Here is a 16,378-nt window from a genome sequence, read left to right as displayed (position 1 = left end):
ACTGTCTTTCGGCTCTCTCTTTGTACGGCCGCGTTCCAAACCCCTCAGCATTTCTGGTGCCGTTAGCTGAACCTTTTCCAGCGCCAGGATCCCTCTTCGGAGCACATCGGCACGCCGGATTCGAGGCACAACCCCCTTTGTTTAAATCCCTGAATTTATCCCTCGGGGTGTAACTTTTGCCGGAGTTTTCACTGGGGGAAAAGCCTTACCCAGCAATCTCCTTCTTTATTGCCAATTTGCAGGTAAGGAGAAGACGCGCTAAACAGACGATCCTGATCAAGGCAGGCGAACTACCTCTGTTGGCCAGGCGAGGTCAGTCTTGTCCGGATTTTGGTTGCTGGATCCTCCACCCTGCAGAGGTCTTGGTGGCTCAGCTTTTCCAGGCCTATCTTCTTATTCTGTCTCTTCCTTTCTTGCTCAGTCTCACAGAATCACAGGGCTGGAAGGGACCTCAGGAGGACGTCTAGTCCAGCCCCCTGCTTCAAGCAGGATCAACCCCCACTAAGTCATCCCAGCCAGGACCTTGTCCAGCTGGGACTTAAACACCTCCAGGGATGGAGAACCCACCACCTCTCTAGGCAACACATTCCAGTGCTTCACCACCCGCCTGGGGAAGGAGTTTTTCCTAATATCCAACCTGCACCTCTCCCTCTTCAACTTCAGCCCATTGCTCCTTGTTCTGCCGTCTGACACCCCTGAGAACAGCCTCTCGCCAGCCTCTTTAGAGCTCCCCTTCAGGAAGTTGAAGGCTGCTCTTAAATCACCCCTCAGTCTTCTCTTCTGCAAACTAAACAAGCCCAAATCCCTCAGCCTCTCCTCATCGGTCTTGTGCTCCAGCCCCTGAATCATTTTTGTTGCCCTCTGCTGAACCTGCTCCAGCAAATCCACGTCCTTTTATACTGCGGGGGCCCAGAACTGGACACAATATTCCAGATGTGGCCTCCCCAGTGCCGAATAAAGAGGAATAACCACTTCTCTAGATCTGCTCGAAACGCTTCTCCTAATGCCCCCCAATACGCCGTTAGCCTTCCTGGCTACAAGGGCCCACTGTTTACTCATATCCAGCCTTTCATCCACCAGAACCCCTCGGTCCCTTTCCGTCGTACTGCTGCTGAGCCAGTCGGTCCCCAGCCTGTAACAATGCTTGGGATTCTTCCACCCCAGGTGCAGGACTTTGCACTTCTCCTTGTTGAACCGCATCAGATTTCTTTCGGCCCCGTCCTCCAATTTATCCAGGTCTCCATGGGGAAACCCCGCTAATACCGCGAGGTTCAAGGTTCACTGTGGTTCCAAGGTCGTCATACTGAAGGCGGTTGTAGGGATAAGCTCCCATAACCTATAAAATTCCCTCAATGGCGCGCGTCTCAAAAAGCCTCTGACAACCTTGGCCTTCTCGTGTGGCTTAGTTTTTAAGCCTGGCGGAACCGTTTCTACCGACAGGAGAAGGGGCAAAAGGCGGCTCCCCGGCGCCTTAAAACCAGTTGCTTCGGGCAGGTGAGGCTCGTTAGCCTTGGTCGGTCGCTCACCTAGGAGAAGGTGAACTCTGATTTCAAACCCCCACATCTTGCGGTCACACCCACTCTAGGGAAGGGCTTCGGGAGTTCACCCTGAGGAAGAATCTGGTGTTGGAGACCCGAAGGCAGCCTGATGTTACTTTTGACATCTTCCTGGCAACTCCTGCGGTGCCAAACCGTACCGGCTCGCCGTTCCTTTGGATTCACCAGCTACATGGAGAGGGGGGTCTGCTCTGATCCTCCAGACAAAATTTGCCCAGGCACGCGCCCTGGAGAGGACACTCCAGCATTGGCATAACACGGGAAGCAACCGGTTATAAGTCATAGCTCGTTGGCGAAGAGCTTGACGCCAGGGGTTGCTTCTGACGGTGGGAGGGGTCATCGTAGCCCCGTTGGACAGCTACCGCCCGCCTCAAACTGGGCAGCCCCCAGCCAATAAAGTGCTGTCTCGCCACAGTCCATTTGCTTCACTGGGTGCGGGGAACTTAGGGATCAATCCCAACAGGTGGTCTGAAATCGGTGCACCAAACGAAAAGAAAAAAATACCAAAGCTCCCGGTTCTTAGACTGGGCCCCTGGAATGTTAGAACCTTGATAACTGGACTTTCAGACGACCTTGAAGACACAGATGATACCCGCAAGACAGCGGTTATGAATAACGAACCGAGAAGGTTAAAAATGGGCCAGCGGGAGAGAACCAGGACTGTGAACGAAGCTATAAAAGACGTGTGCCCTGCTCCAGGGTCGGGTTCCTCTTCTCGTCTCGTCGAGGCCGGAGCGTTGATCCGGATCCACGGACCAACGGTTCAATACAAGCGGCATTAACATATTCCAGGAAGCTTTTCCGACCTCCCCCTCCCTGCCTGCAGCTTAAACCCATTGCTCTGACCTACACTCAGAGGCCCAGGAGAAGTGTTTTTCTCCCTCGTCCTCCTGCCCTTCTTGAAGGTACTTGAAAACCGTCCCTCCTCCCCAAAAAAACATGCCCCGGTCTATTGGGCGTCCCTTGCCACTCACCTACTCCCGCCCCTTCCGTCACCTCGCTGGTTTCTCCGCATTGTTCCGGAAATGCGGGGCCCAGAGCCGGACCCGGGGCTCCGGCTCGTCGGCGCCGAGCTGAGCGGAGGCTCGACGTTTCGTGGCCCGGCTCACCAGGCCGGCGGGAGGTTCGCAACGGAGTCGGACGGCTGGCCTCCGGTTTTGCTGATGCTCTCCTGCGACCCGGACGCGACCGACGATCTACGCGCTCTCGCCCTGAACAGTGAAAAACCAGGGATGCCCACTCCAGCTCTGTTTGCACCTGAGAGGGTCACAGTTTTATTGCTGAGCTAACGAGCTTCTGTGGCTAATTGCCACACGCCTGGATCAGGTCAGCGGGGACCTGGGTTCTGCGTGCTGGGGAGGAGATACTTCCGGGGGACAAGGGAGTGAGGCCCTGTCATGGCCCCTGCGCCAGGCGCTGCATGCTGTCTTTCTGCAAGCAGAAGAAATGCCAGCCCTCCGCGGCGGAGAGGTCCTCCGCCCCCAGGCCCTGGTACAAGCCGATGGCCGGTCGGTTCCACTCCAGCACCATGAAGCGCATCTGGGTGCATCCGTTTTCCAGCCCGATCTGCAGGGGAGGAACCGGAGGGAGGATGCGTGTCAGGATGCGTGAGGTCTCTCCCCGGCGCTGGGAGGACAGTGGGGACTGGCGGTTAGGGCAGGGGGTGGGAGCCAGGACTCCTGGGTTCTCTCCCCGGCGCTGAGAGGGCAGTGGGGGCTGGTGGTTAGAGCAGGGGGTGGGAGCCAGGACTCCTGGGTTCTCTCCCTGGTGCTGGGAGGGCAGTGGGGGCTGGTGGTTAGAGCAGGGGGTGGGAGCCAGGACTCCTGGGTTCTCTCCCTGGTGCTGGGAGGGCAGTGGGGGCTCGTGGTTAGAGCAGGGGCCGGGAGCCAGGACCCCAAGGTTGACTTTGATGCTGTGGGAAGAAAGGATGCGGGATGGTCTCTAAGAAGCAGATTTGTGCCTCAGTTTCCCCTCTGGTATAAGCAGGACCAGTGACGTGAGAGCAATGAAAGAAAGAACTGAAAGGAGAAAGGGCTGTAACCTCCTGTTACCTCGACAATTTTCCTCATCAGCTTCTTGCCGATCCCTTTCCCTGCGTGGGAGAGAAAACAGTAACAGAATTTAAGGGGGGCCGGGAGCCAGGACTCCTGGGTTCTCTCCCCGGCGCTGGGAGGGCAGTGGGGACTGGCGGTTAGGGCAGGGGGTGGGAGCCAGGACTCCTGGGTTCTCTCCCCGGCGCTGGGAGGGCAGTGGGGGCTAGTGGGAAGAGCAGGGGCTGGGAGCCAGGACTCCTGGGTTCTCTCCAATCCCCTTGGCGCTGGCTATGGGGATGCCCCCTGCGTCACCCCTTCTCCCCATGGTTGTACCTCTGAACTCAGGCATAACATAGAGATCCTCCATGAAAATGCAGCGGCCTTTGAAGGTGCTGTAGGTGAAGGAATAGAGGCCGTACCCGACGATGGTGTGCCCTGGGGGAGGAAGGGGGAGAAAGTCCAGCAGCCTCCCTCAGTCCCCTCCTCCCACCTCTGCCACCCCCAGCCTCCTCCAACGCTCCCTCCCGGCCCCTGAAATTTCCTTCTCGCCTCCGGCGCTGGGAGGGCAGTGGGGGCTGGTGGTCAGAGCAGGGGGTGGGAGCCAGGACTCCTGGGTTCTCTCCCCGGCGCTGCAGGAAGGGGGCGACTGGGCTGCTACCTGGGGGCCTTCCGGGGAAGGAATAAAGGGGAATTAACCAGCTCTGGGGCTGCCCCCTGTACCTCACCCCCAGAGCCTCCTCCCATTTCCCTCCACAGGGGGCAGAGGTGGCCGGGGGGAGGTTACTGGGGGGCTGTGGGGGGCCGGGCTCCGGGGATGGACGTTACCGTCTCGGCTGCGGCTCTCGGGCGGTACTTCTGCCACCAGACAGCGGTAGAAAGGGTGGCCGGTGAACCCATCCTGCCGCAGCCCTGGGGGGTGACCCCATGGTCAGTCGCAGGCAGGATGCGCCCTGGGGCGCCAGGTGCCCCGCCCCAGAACGGGGGGGGGGCCCCACTCCCAGGGGATCCCATGGGGGTTCCATGCGTGATGCTGTGGGGCCAGCCCCACGGCGCGAGGGGAGATGGGGGGCCAGGACTCACCTTCCTCAGTTATTTGCACCTGGTGGGTCAGCTGCTCGAACTCGGCCAGGTCCTGGGATGGCAGGGAGGGAGGGGACCCCAAAGTCAGCTTCCCCCCATGCCTTGTGCCAACCGGCCCCCCGAGTTCTTCCTCCACGGTGCCACCCCCAGCCATGGTTCGCTGCGCTCGGAGCCCAGCACTGGGAGGGCAGTGGGGGCTGGTGGTTAGAGCAGGGGCTGGGAGCCAGGACTCCTGGGTTCTCTCCCCGGCGCTGGGAGGGCAGTGGGGGCTGGTGGTTAGAGCAGGGGCCAGGAGCCAGGACTCCTGGGTTCTCTCCCTGGCACTGGGGGGCAGTGGGGGCTGGTGGTTAGAGCAGGGGGTGGGAGCCAGGACTCCTGGGTTCTCTGCTTGCGGTCGGTGGGTGGGTGGGCGTCAGAAGAGAGGGGGGTGGGTTCCCACCTTGCGTCTTACCCGAATGAGTCGCATGACGTCCCCGCAGTCGGCCGCCTCGGAGGGGCGCACAATGCAATCCATGGTCCAGCCCGGTTACAGGAGGGGAGCAAAGTCCACGCGGCACAGGGCGGGTCTGAGATCGGACCGCCTCCTTCAGCTGGGTCCGGGAACCCAGGAGTCCTGGCTCCCGGCCCCTGCTCTAACCACCAGCCCCCACTGCCCTCCCAGCGCCGGGGAGAGAACCCAGGAGTCCTGGCTCCCACCCCCTGCTCTAACCACCAGCCCCCACTGCCCTCCCAGCACCGGGGAGAACCCAGGAGTCCTGGCTCCCGGCCCCTGCTCTAACCACCAGCCCCCACTGCCCTCCCAGCACCGGGGAGAGAACCCAGGAGTCCTGGCTCCCACCCCCTGCTCTAAGCACCAGCCCCCACTGCCCTCCCAGCGCCGGGGAGAGAACCCAGGAGTCCTGGCTCCCACCCCCTGCTCTAACCACCAGCCCCCACTGCCCTCCCAGCGCCGGGGAGAGAACCCAGGAGTCCTGGCTCCCACCCCTGCTCTAACCACCAGCCCCCACTGCCCTCCCAGCGCCGGGGAGAGAACCCAGGAGTCCTGCTCCCAGCCCCGCCCCCAGCCTGCTCCCCAGCCAATGAGAAGCTGGCCTGTAGCATTGGGGGGTGTGAGTGTCTCCCCGAGGGTGTGGGGCGCCTGCTGAGGGGAACTGAGGTGGGGTTGGCATTGGAGCTGGGCATTGGGAAGCAGGGGGCTGGGGAGGGGGAGACAGAGGAGGGGGCCAGGCCCTGGCTCTGGGGGGGCCCCTTGGGGAACTCTTCACCCCAACATGGAATGGACTGGCTGGGCCTGCCAGCTGGGCTGACCCCGCGGGGTGAGCGTCACCCCTGCCTGCGGACGGGGGGGGTGGCTTGGGGGACCCCTGGACCCCATCGCGGGGGGGTGAGGGATTGTGTGCACAAGGGCTTGTTGCTTACCTGGGGTGCCCCCCCCCGTCGGGTCGCTAGCGACTCTTATTTCAGCGGGGGGACTGAGTCTCTCTGTGACTCCGCCTACAGGCCCGGCTCCACCACTCCCATTGGTGGGTGCAGCCTCCCAAGCTCCTGCCCCCCACGGCACTGCCCCAACCCCTAGGGAGACCCCTGGGCGTGGTAAGTCGTCCCCCACCCCCCGCCAAACGCCCGGACAGAGCGTCCCACGCAGGGAAGTTGATGCTGGTGTTTTTTGAGGGGTTGAACACCATGGCAGCCCCATGCCCCAGGCCAACTCACCCCATGGGGCACCCCACAGGCACTGCCTGGGGTTAGAGCAGGGGGCCGGGAGCCAGGGCTCCTGGGTTCTCTCCCTGGCGCTGGGAGGGCAGTGGGGGCTGGTGGTTAGAGCAGGGGGGCCGGGAGCCAGGACTCCTGGGTTCTCTCCCCGGCGCTGGGAGGGCAGTGGGGGCTGGTGGTTAGAGCAGGGGGGCCGGGAGCCAGGACTCCTGGGTTCTCTCCCTGGCGCTGGGAGGGCAGTGGGGGCTGGTGGTTAGAGCAGGGGGGCCGGGAGCCAGGACTCCTGGCTTGTATCTCCCCCTACAAGGCAGCCTGTGAGGACATGGCCCCCCCACCCTCTCCGCCACTTACTTCAATGAGCTGTGGCAGTTCTCACTGTGCAGGGTGAGGTGATGCAGCTCACGGTTCCTCTTCCCTGAGCCCTCGGGCTCCTGCTGCCCCTTTAAGTGCAGGGCAGAGGGGGTGGAGTCGAGGGAGGAGCCTCATCCCAAGTGGCTGGGAATCAGCCCCACCACCCGCAGCTCCAGGAGGGTGTGTCTGGCAGTAATCAGTCATCCCACGGCTGACACCAGCCAGGCAGGATCCCACCGCTGACACCAACCCGCCACAGCTGGCACAGGAGCTTGGAAGTCCAGCTCCCTCAGCTGGTGTTTGTACTGGTGGTGCACGCAGATGGGCTAAAAATAAGACGGGGGCAGGCCCTTCAGTACTGGGCTGGTGCAACTCCCATGGGGCACCCCTGAAAATCCCATCCCCAACGAGGCCTTCATGCCGTGCCTAGGGAAGCGAGGCACACACAGGGCGTTGCTACAGGTCAGCAGGGAATATCAGGAGAAGAAAAATCCCCTCACACATGTGTAAGGGGAGTGGCAGAATATCCTGGCTCCCAGCCCCCCCCCCCGCTCTAACCACCAGCCCCCACTGCCCTCCCACCACGGGGGAGAGAACCCAGGAGTCCTGGCTCCCACCCTGCTCTCCCCACAACGGGCTCTGGATTCAACAAAGCTTCGGGAGTCTGTTTTCTCGCAAGCAAAACTGGGGATTTATTGAACCCTGCAGACACCTCTCCCCCACCTCCCCGCACCCCGCGTGCCCCAGGCCAAGCCAGCGCCCCCCCGCCCGTCCCACGGCGTGACTGCCCCGACCCCCAGGGCTGGGCGTGACTGTGGCTTGACACCGCTGTCTGGGAGAGCGAAGGCCGGCGCCGTGGGGCCCCCTTAGGGGAAGGGCTGTGCGGGGGGCAGGTGGTAGCTGGCGTCCAGGAAGATGCTGAGGGTCCCCACGCTGGTGAAGGTCACAAAGGTCCAGAGAAAGAGGCGGTCAACCACCATGGCCACATACTGCCAGTCTTCCTTGAGCTGGGGAGCAGGGGTGGGAGGTGTGAGCTGGGGGGGGGGCTCCTGACCCCTAGCCTGGCCCCACTGAGCCTCCTTAAGCCTTGCCACCACCTTAACTCTGCCCCATTGGCTCCCTTAAACTCCGCCCTCATGCGCTCCCCTTAACACTGCCCCGTTGGCTCCTTATCTCCGCCCTCTTTGGTTCTCCCTTAACACCGCCCCCTTGGCTTCCCCGTAACTCTGCCCTGTTGTCTCCCCTTAACTCTGCCCTCATAAGCTTCCCCTTAACTCCGCCTCTGTTGGCTCCCCTTAACTCCACCCCCATTGGCTTCCCCTTAACTCTGCCCCGTTGGCTCCCCTTAACTCCGCCCCCATTGGCTTCCCCTTAACTCTGCCCTTGTTGGCTCCCCCTCAACTCCACCCTTATTGGCTCCCCTTAACTCCATCCTTATTGTCTCCCTCTTCATTCTGCCCCCCCATTGGCCCCTCCTTAACTCTGCCCCCCAAGCCCCACCAGCCTCCCCCCGTGTCCCAGCCCTGCCCGGGATACAGGCAAGCACCCCACAGCCAGGGGCACTCCCCACGCAGAGTGGGGGGCATTGACTTGGCCCGGCGCCAGAGGCCATGGGTGATGGGCAGCCGGCTGGGCTCGGCTCACCGTGTCGTAGTCCTCCTGCTGCTGCAGCTGCTGGGCGATGTAGCTGACGGCGTCCACGGCGGCCCGGAGGTCGGGGGGCAGGACGAGGCACTCGCTGGGCCCCTCAATGAACCGCCGCAGGTCCTGTGAGAAAGGGGGCGGGAGGAGCCTGCCGGGGGGGGGGAGGGGGCGGGAGAGAGAGGTGGAGCCCCCACAGTGCCCCCTGTGGGGCACCTAGTTCTCTGCCCCATGGCGCCTCCTGCGGGAATCCCTCCTGCCTGCCCCATGGTACCCCTGCTGGGTCCCCCCATTCTCTGCCCCACAGTGTCCTTTGCTGGGGCCCCTTCCCTGCCCCACGGTGCCCCCAGATGGGATTCCTCCTCACTGCCCCACAGCACCCCCCTGCTAGGATCCTGCCCCACAGCACCCCCCTGCTCAGATCCCTCCTCCCTGCCCATGGCACCCCATGCTGGGCCACCCCATTCCCTGCCCCACAACATCCTTTGCTGGGGCCCCTCCCTGCCCCACAGCACCCCCCCCTGCTGGGTCCCCCATTCTCTGCCCCACAGTGTCCTTTGCTGGGGGGTCTCCCTCCCTGCCCCATGGCACCCCATGCAGGGATCCCTCCTCCTTTCCCCATGGCGCCCCCCCCACTGGGTCCCCCATTCTCTGCCCCACAGTGTCCCCTGCGGGGGGTTCCCCTCCCTGCCCCACGGCACCTCCCAATGGGCCCCCCCACACCCTTCCCCATGGCACCCTCCTCTGGCACCCTCCCTCCCTGCCCCATGGCACACTGGTCCCCTGCCCCACAGCGCCCCCTGCGGATCCCTCCTCCCTGCCCCCCCCCCGGTGCCCCCACTCCCCGTCACGCAGCGCCCGCGGCCCTGACCTGCCGGGCTTGGCGAAGAGGAAGTCGGCCGTGGGCTTGCGGATGAAATATTCGTCCACGGCCCGGTGGCTGCCTAGAGCCAGCTCCTGCCGGGGGGCTGGTGGGGGGGCCAGGACGGGCTCCAGCTTCGGGCGCTGCAGCCCCAGGTACCGAGGCAGGCGGTGTATGAAAATCTGCCCAGGAGAGAGGCCAGAGCCCCCCTTGAGCCCCCCACCTGAGCCGGGGGGAGCCGGCGCCCCTAGAGGGGCCAGGCCCTGCCCCATTCCCTGCCCCTGAGCCAGCCAGCCCTGCCCTGGGCCGGGGGAACCGGCGCCCCTAGAGGGGCCAGGCCCTGCCCCATTCCCACCCCCTGAGCCAGCCGGTCCTGCCCTGGGCCGGGGGGCGCTGCAGGAGGCCACTTACCCGCCGGACCCAGAAGGGCATGTCGTGGGTGTTGGGTGAGCGGTGGTGGAGGTTCAGGACCACCACGCTGAGGATGACGGAGAAGGTCACCAGGATCATGGTGAACATGAGGTACTTGATGATGATCGGCACCGCCAGCGAGGTCTCCGGCACCTTGTCCGCCAGCAGGAGCAGGAAGACGGTGAGGGTGAGCAGAGCGAAGATGGAGAGGGTCATCTTCTCTCCTGGGGGGTGAGGGCGGAGCGGGTGTCAGCCAGGGTGGGAGAGACGGGCCCATCTAACCTGGCCTCTGGTCTGCTCAGAGAGAGGGCTCCCCACGCCCATCTAACCTGGCCTCTGGTCTGCTCAGAGAGAGGGCTCCCCACGCCCATCTAACCTGGCCTCTGCTCTGCTCAGAGAGAGGGTTCCCCACGCCCATCTAACCTGGCCTCTGCTCTGCTCTGAGAGAGGGTTCCCCACGCCCATCTAACCTGGCCTCTGCTCTGCTCAGAGAGAGGGCTCCCCACGCGCATCTAACCTGGCCTCTGCTCTGCTCAGAGAGAGGGTTCCCCATGCCCATCTAACCTGGCCTCTGCTCTGCTCAGAGAGAGGGTTCCCCACGCCCATCTAACCTGGCCTCTGGTCTGCTCAGAGAGAGGGCTCCCCACGCCCATCTAACCTGGCCTCTGGTCTGCTCAGAGAGAGGGCTCCCCACGCCCATCTAACCTGGCCTCTGGTCTGCTCTGAGAGAGGGCTCCCCACGCCCATCTAACCTGGCCTCTGCTCTGCTCAGAGAGAGGGCTCCCCACGCTCATCTAACCTGGCCTCTGCTCTGCTCAGAGAGAGGGCTCCCCACGCGCATCTAACCTGGCCTCTGCTCTGCTCAGAGAGAGGGCTCCCCACGCCCATCTAACCTGGCCTCTGCTCTGCTCAGAGAGAGGGCTCCCCACGCTCATCTAACCTGGCCTCTGGTCTGCTCAGAGAGAGGGTTCCCCACGCCCATCTAACCTGGCCTCTGGTCTGCTCAGAGAGAGGGCTCCCCACGCCCATCTAACCTGGCCTCTGCTCTGCTCCGAGAGAGGGCTCCCCACGCCCATCTAACCTGGCCTCTGCTCTGCTCAGAGAGAGGGCTCCCCACGCCCATCTAACCTGGCCTCTGGTCTGCTCAGAGAGAGGGCTCCCCACGCCCATCTAACCTGGCCTCTGCTCTGCTCAGAGAGAGGGCTCCCCACGCCCATCTAACCTGGCCTCTGGTCTGCTCAGAGAGAGGGCTCCCCACGCCCATCTAACCTGGCCTCTGCTCTGCTCAGAGAGAGGGCTCCCCACGCCCATCTAACCTGGCCTCTGCTCTGCTCAGAGAGAGGGCTCCCCACGCCCATCTAGTCTGGCCTCTGGCCTCCTGCCATGGAGAAGGCTCGGATGGGCCCGTCTGCCACTGCCTCTGGTCACTCCCCATGGAGAGAAGACCACAGGGCCCAGCTAGTGGGCCCTGGCACAAGGGGCAGCCCGTCTGTGCAGCACCCACCGGCGTCGGGGGGCAGGTAGAAGACGAAGATGGCCAGCATGGTGATGAGGATGCAGGGGATGATGACGTTGACGATGTAGAAGAGGGGCCGGCGGCGGATGATGAGGTAGAAGGTGAGGTCTTCGTGTTGCAGTTGCCCGGGCAGGGTGTTACGCCGTGCGGGCTTGTGCTGGATCTCCCATTGCCCATTGTCTGGAGGGCAAAGATGGGGGTCAGGAGTGACACCCTGGAGTCACCCCACTGGGGTGGCCAGGGAGCGGGAAAGGAGGAGCACTCAGGAACAATTGGTGGCAGGAGTGGGATCTGCACCCGAAATGCGCAGGGGCTGGCTGTGTGGGTTGCGTCTGTGTGTGGAGGAGCTCATGGCTGGCTGGGAGTTTTGTGGCTCTCTGTGTGTTGTGTTGTGTTGTGTGTGACTCTTTGTGCGTGGGGTGTGGCTGGGGGGGGGCCTTCCTTCTGTGTGCGTTTGCAGCTTTGTTTGTGCGTGCGTGTTTGTATATCCCTCCGGGTGTTTGCTGCAGGGTCGCTTGCTGCGATCACGTGTGCGACACTCAGTGTGTCACTCTGCGCCGTGGTTGTGGGTTTGTTCCCATACGTGTGACTCTGTGTGTGTGTGTCGCAGTTGTCAGTGTGTGTGTGTGTGTTTGTGACACTCAGCTGTGCGTGGCGTCCCTGGCTCCCTGTGTGTGTACGAGAGAGAGAGAGACAGCCATGACGGTGTGTAGGGGTGTGCGCTGGGATTGTGTACGCATTTGTGTGTTCGTTTAGCTCGGACGCTTCCATTCGCTTCCAGCATGGAGACAGCTTTCCCGGGATACCGAAAGCAGAGCAGCACGGCCTGACGGGAAGTCTTCGCTCCAGTGGGTAACGAGCCCAGGCCTAGGCGCCCCCAAACGGGCCATTATTGGACACGTCCTAGAGTCACGCTGGAGTGTTCGGAGACCCCCAAACCCTCGTGAGCTCCTGCTGGGAACATCACCCGGAACCGGGCGCGGTCCGGCTCTGTGGTCTCGCCTCTAATTACATCCCATCGGCTCCTCGAACCGTGCTCCCGGCCATACAGAAACGCCCCCTCGCCCGCGAGAGAAACGGTTCTGAGGCCTGGACGTAAACGCGGCATCCCTTCCGGCGGGGACATCGTCGTCTGAGTAACTCCCCGGAGAATGATAATCTTCGAGGGTAAGCCACCCCCTTCTCTCTCGCACTCGCCTTCAGGGATGTTCTTTGGCTTCCCTCTTCAGTCTGCAACATCGCTTCTTGCTCTGCTGAAGATCCCCACCCCCCCGCCCGGAAATCCTGGGGGGTTTGCCCCTCAAGCAGGTTGTGCAGTGCAGGTGGGAGCTGGGGGTGCCAAACCGGGGTGGCACAGGAGGGAGGCAGCTGAGAGCACTGTTGAGCCCAGCCATGGAGTCCAAGGCACAGAAGGGCCACAGCCCGGCACTCCTGCGCCGCCTGGCCCGGCACTCCTGCGCCGCCAGGCCCGGCACTCCTGCACATAGTGACATAGAAGATGTCAGCTGATGAGTGCTGATTAACTGGTCCTCTCGGATGTGCGCTGGCAGTGGGCGTGTGTGTGTGTTTGTGTGTGTGTGTGTGTGTGTGTGTGTGTGTGTGCGTGCGGGTTGTGGGTGCACGTGGGCATGTGCAAGCCTGCATTGCGGTGTGAGGGCGTGTGTACAAACGTGCGAGGCACAGTGGGTTGCAGGTGCATGTGGGCGTGTGCAAGCATGCATAGCTGTGTGAGGGTGTGTATACAAGCATATGCGAGGCCCAGCAGGTTGCTGGTGCACGTGAGTGTGAGCGTGCATGCGTAGCAGTGTGAGGGTGTGCGTACAAGCACGTGCGAGGCCCAGCAGGTTGCAGGGGTGTGAGCAAGCATGCCCAGCAGTGCGAGGGCACGCGTGCGAGGGTGTGCGAGGCCCAGCGGGCTGCAGGGGCGCGAGCGAGCACGCCCAGTGGTGCAAGGGCAGGCGTGCGAGGGCATGCGAGGCGCGGCTCACCAATGAAGGTGTTCTCAAAGATGACGACCTCCCGCACCTCGCGCCCGGCCTCGTCCAGGGAGTGCAGGAGGCCGAGCTCGGCCGGGCCATAGGCGTACGACTGGAACACCATGCTGCAGTTCTGCCAGTCGAAGGGGAAGTAGGTCACCTGGCGGGGCGGGGAGAGCGTGAGCACGGTGCCCCCGGCTTGGCGCCCCCTCGCCCGGGGCCCGGCTCACCTGGATGCTGCAGCTGCTGCGGAAGAGGGCGGGCGGGAGCCAGCGGACGGTCCCCGTGTGCGACACCAGGACGCTGACCGGCAGGGCCACGCCGAAGTTGCCGTCGTTGCTGGCGGAAGGAAAGGAGGGGGCGTCGGCTGGCGGCAGGAGCCCAGCCCGCCGGCCCCCCCCGGTCCTCCGTCCCGGCCTCCCGCCCGCTCACTTGTTCATGAGGTATATGTCCGGCAGCCAGACTTTGTCGGAGGCCAGCCGGATGTAGGCAACGTCCTCGAACTCCGACCGGTTCCAGCTCAGGCGGTAGTCGGTCCACTCCTGGGCGCGGCCAGCGTGCGGGGGGTGGGGGGGGAGAAAGAGAGAAAGAAAAATTAATGAAAGGGGTGAACGAGAAAGAAAGAAAGAAAGAAAAATTAGAAAAGTGAGTGAGAAAGAAAAAGAAATTACAGGAGTGGATGAGAAAGAAAGAAAGAAAGAAATATTAGAGAAGTGAGTGCGAAACAAAAAGAAATTAGAGGAGTGGATGAGAAAGAAAAAGAAAGAAAGAAAGAAAGAAAGAAATATTAGAGAAGTGAGTGAGAAAGAAAGAAATTAGAGGAGTGGATGAGAAAAAAGAAAAAAAGAAAGAAAAATAAATTACAGGAGTGAATGAGAAAGAGAAAGAAATTAGAGGAGTGGATGAGAAAAAAGAAAAAGAAAGAAAGGAAAAAAGAAATTAAAGGAGTGAACAAGAAAGAAAGAAAGAAAAAAATTAGAGGAGTGAATGAGAAAGAAAGAAAGAAAAAAAAATTAGAGGAGTGAATGAGAAAGAAAGAAAAACTAATTAAAGGGGTGAACAAGAAAGGAAGAAAGAAAGAAGGAAAAGGGGTGAAAAACGAAGAAAGAAAAATTAATTTGAGGAGCGAATGAGAAAGAAAGAAAGAAAATGAATGAAAGGGGTGAGTGAGAAAGAAAGAGCTTCACCCCTCACACTGCGTTTGGCCCCTCAGTCCACCCCACCCTGGGAGATTAGCTTGGATGGGGAAACTGAGTCACGACCCCCGCCCCCGGTCACTGTTCATGGCCGTGCTGGGATGGGCCCCCCCACCCCCGCCAGCTCCTGCGATAAGCGAGGGGCTGAGCTGGGGCCCGTTCCCCCACCCCCTTTTTTTTTTACAACCCCCCCACAACCAGACATCTGGGGGCTCTGGGGGGGGCAGTGGGGAGCTGGTACATACCAGGTCCATGTACACCTTAGTGGTCAGCTCCTCATCCTTTTCATTCTGGGGGGGGAAGGATTAAAACGTCATTCGGGGTGTGCGGGGGGTCCCCCACCTCCAGAGTCGGGCCCTGCCAGGATCAGTGCCTCCCGCTTTAAAAACACCCCCCCCCCCAAGTCGGGGCGACTTGGGGGTACGTGGTGGAGGATGCTACCCTTTCGGGGGGGGCGTGACAGTGGGGGGGGGAGCGTTTGGGGGGAGGCTGAGATGGGTGCCAAGCCCGGGGATCTATCCGGCTGCCCCTCCCCCCATCCAGCCCCATTTCCGCCCCCCCCCCCCCCCCCCCGGGCTATTTATAACCTCCCTGGTTTTGGCAGGTGCCGTGGGGTGGAAGTGGGGGGGCGGGTTGTGACAGCTGCTGCCTCTATCCCCGAGCCAAAGAGGGAGGGGGGGATCCTTAACCCTCTCCCTGCTGGAGCTCGGGGGGGGGCGGTGTTCCCCTCCCCGCCGAGAGAAGCCGATGACTCCAGAACGAGAGGCCCCGGCGTTCTAGGTCACCCCACCGTGGCTGTGGGACAAGCAGTGACTCGAGAACCCGCCCAGGGCAGATCCGGAGTGAGCCCGGCCTGCTCTAGAACAGGGTCAGGGCTGGTGCGGGCACCTGGGGCCAAACCCGGGCCGTGGCAGCCCTCCCGGCCGCTCTAGAACAGGGTTGGGGCTGGGGCCAAACCTGGGCAGTAGCAGCCCGCCCGGCCGCTCTAGAAGGCAGAGGAGGAGAGCTCCAGGCATGGTCTAGAACAGGGCCATGAGCCCGGAGGGCCGTCTCCTCGGCGCCGGGGCTCGAGAACCAGGCCCGAGGGGCGGGCGGTGGTCTAGACGCCAGCCCCTCGCTGGCCACCCACCCCTGGGGGGGCTCGTGGCTGTAGACAGATCTAGAACCCAGGCTCTACCGCCGCCGGTAGAGCGACCTAGAACCCAGGCCAGAGGGGCGTGCAAGGGAGGGCCGCCCGCGTTCCTCACCAGACTGATGAGCTGGGAGAGGGACATGCCCAGGCGGACGAAGACCTTGTCGGCGGGGGAGCAGGCGGGGCGGACGGCGGCGTTGTAGTTCTCGAAGAGCTTCTCCAGCAAACGCTCCTCGGCTGGCAGGCTGCCCCCTGCTGCGCAGAGAGACCGGTGAGGGGTGCGCCCGTGGGTCATAGTCCCCGTACTGCCCCCCGGGATGGCGCCCTTCCCCGAGGCGGCCTCCCACCCAGCCGTCTGTCCCCACACAGCCACGCGCCCTGTCTCTTTCTTCACCCCCGCCCACCCCACGCCTGGCCCGCTCCCTGCCCCATAGCTGCTCCCACAGCCCTGCCTCCAGGCTGGCCTCGAGCCAGGGCTGGGCTCCCCTGCTCACCCACAGCGGGGAGAAGCCAGAGGGTCACCAGGGCCCAGGCGCCCCACGCCATGGCCGTGTCGGTGGGTCCGGCTGGCTCCTCGAGGCCCAGCCGGTCCCAGCTCCGCCCCCCCAGTCCCAGCAGCTGTCTCTGGGGGGGGGGGGGGGCGGGTGAGGGGGGCATGGCGGGGGAAGAGGCCAGCCAGCACCTGTTTGGGCCTGGGAGGCGGGGGGCAGGGTGAGTGTTAACCCTTTGGGAACCAGGTCCCACGGGTGGGGGGGGGGTGGGACTCGAACCTGCAACCCCCTGTGTTAGCCATGGGGGGTGGGGCACAGGCAGGGGGCGGGGGGGGGCAGAGGGACATGCCAGGGGGCTGGCAGGATAAAGCCCGGAACCGGATCCGGCTTGGAGTCCTGCACGGCCCCGACCCTGTCGGG

General features: G+C 62.9%; 2 protein-coding genes across 5 annotated transcripts; both read right to left on the bottom strand.

Moving 5' to 3' along the window:
* Positions 1 to 2,808: 2,808 nt before the first annotated feature.
* On the bottom strand, positions 2,809 to 6,807 carry LOC142005665 (thialysine N-epsilon-acetyltransferase-like). 2 transcript variants are annotated; one of them, XM_074982976.1, is made up of 7 exons: positions 6,734 to 6,807; positions 5,121 to 5,235; positions 4,670 to 4,721; positions 4,415 to 4,498; positions 3,923 to 4,024; positions 3,608 to 3,648; positions 2,809 to 3,122 (listed from the first exon to the last, which is right to left on the bottom strand). In XM_074982976.1, the coding sequence occupies exons 2-7, from the start codon at positions 5,181 to 5,183 to the stop codon at positions 2,952 to 2,954; spliced, it is 513 nt and encodes a 170-aa protein (XP_074839077.1). In that variant the 5' UTR covers positions 5,184 to 5,235; positions 6,734 to 6,807; the 3' UTR covers positions 2,809 to 2,951. The 2 variants fall into 2 exon arrangements, with proteins under 2 accessions (XP_074839077.1, XP_074839076.1); XM_074982975.1 differs by lacking the exons at positions 5,121 to 5,235; positions 6,734 to 6,807 and having other exon boundaries at positions 4,670 to 5,089.
* A 678-nt stretch (positions 6,808 to 7,485) lies between these two features.
* On the bottom strand, positions 7,486 to 16,109 carry CHRNB1 (cholinergic receptor nicotinic beta 1 subunit). 3 transcript variants are annotated; one of them, XM_074982960.1, is made up of 11 exons: positions 15,962 to 16,109; positions 15,583 to 15,722; positions 14,581 to 14,625; positions 13,572 to 13,681; positions 13,370 to 13,478; positions 13,152 to 13,299; positions 11,152 to 11,343; positions 9,648 to 9,871; positions 9,246 to 9,418; positions 8,378 to 8,525; positions 7,486 to 7,740 (listed from the first exon to the last, which is right to left on the bottom strand). In XM_074982960.1, exons 1-11 carry the CDS (start codon positions 16,011 to 16,013, stop codon positions 7,600 to 7,602), a joined length of 1,482 nt encoding a protein of 493 aa, XP_074839061.1. In that variant the 5' UTR covers positions 16,014 to 16,109; the 3' UTR covers positions 7,486 to 7,599. The 3 variants fall into 3 exon arrangements, with proteins under 3 accessions (XP_074839061.1, XP_074839063.1, XP_074839062.1); XM_074982962.1 differs by having other exon boundaries at positions 13,152 to 13,272; XM_074982961.1 differs by having other exon boundaries at positions 15,583 to 15,719.
* Positions 16,110 to 16,378: the final 269 nt, after the last annotated feature.

This window comes from Carettochelys insculpta, chromosome 34 (genome assembly GCF_033958435.1).
Source record: "Carettochelys insculpta isolate YL-2023 chromosome 34, ASM3395843v1, whole genome shotgun sequence".
NCBI classification, from domain to species: domain Eukaryota; kingdom Metazoa; phylum Chordata; order Testudines; family Carettochelyidae; genus Carettochelys; species Carettochelys insculpta.
This window is presented reverse-complemented; position numbering and strand designations above follow the sequence as displayed.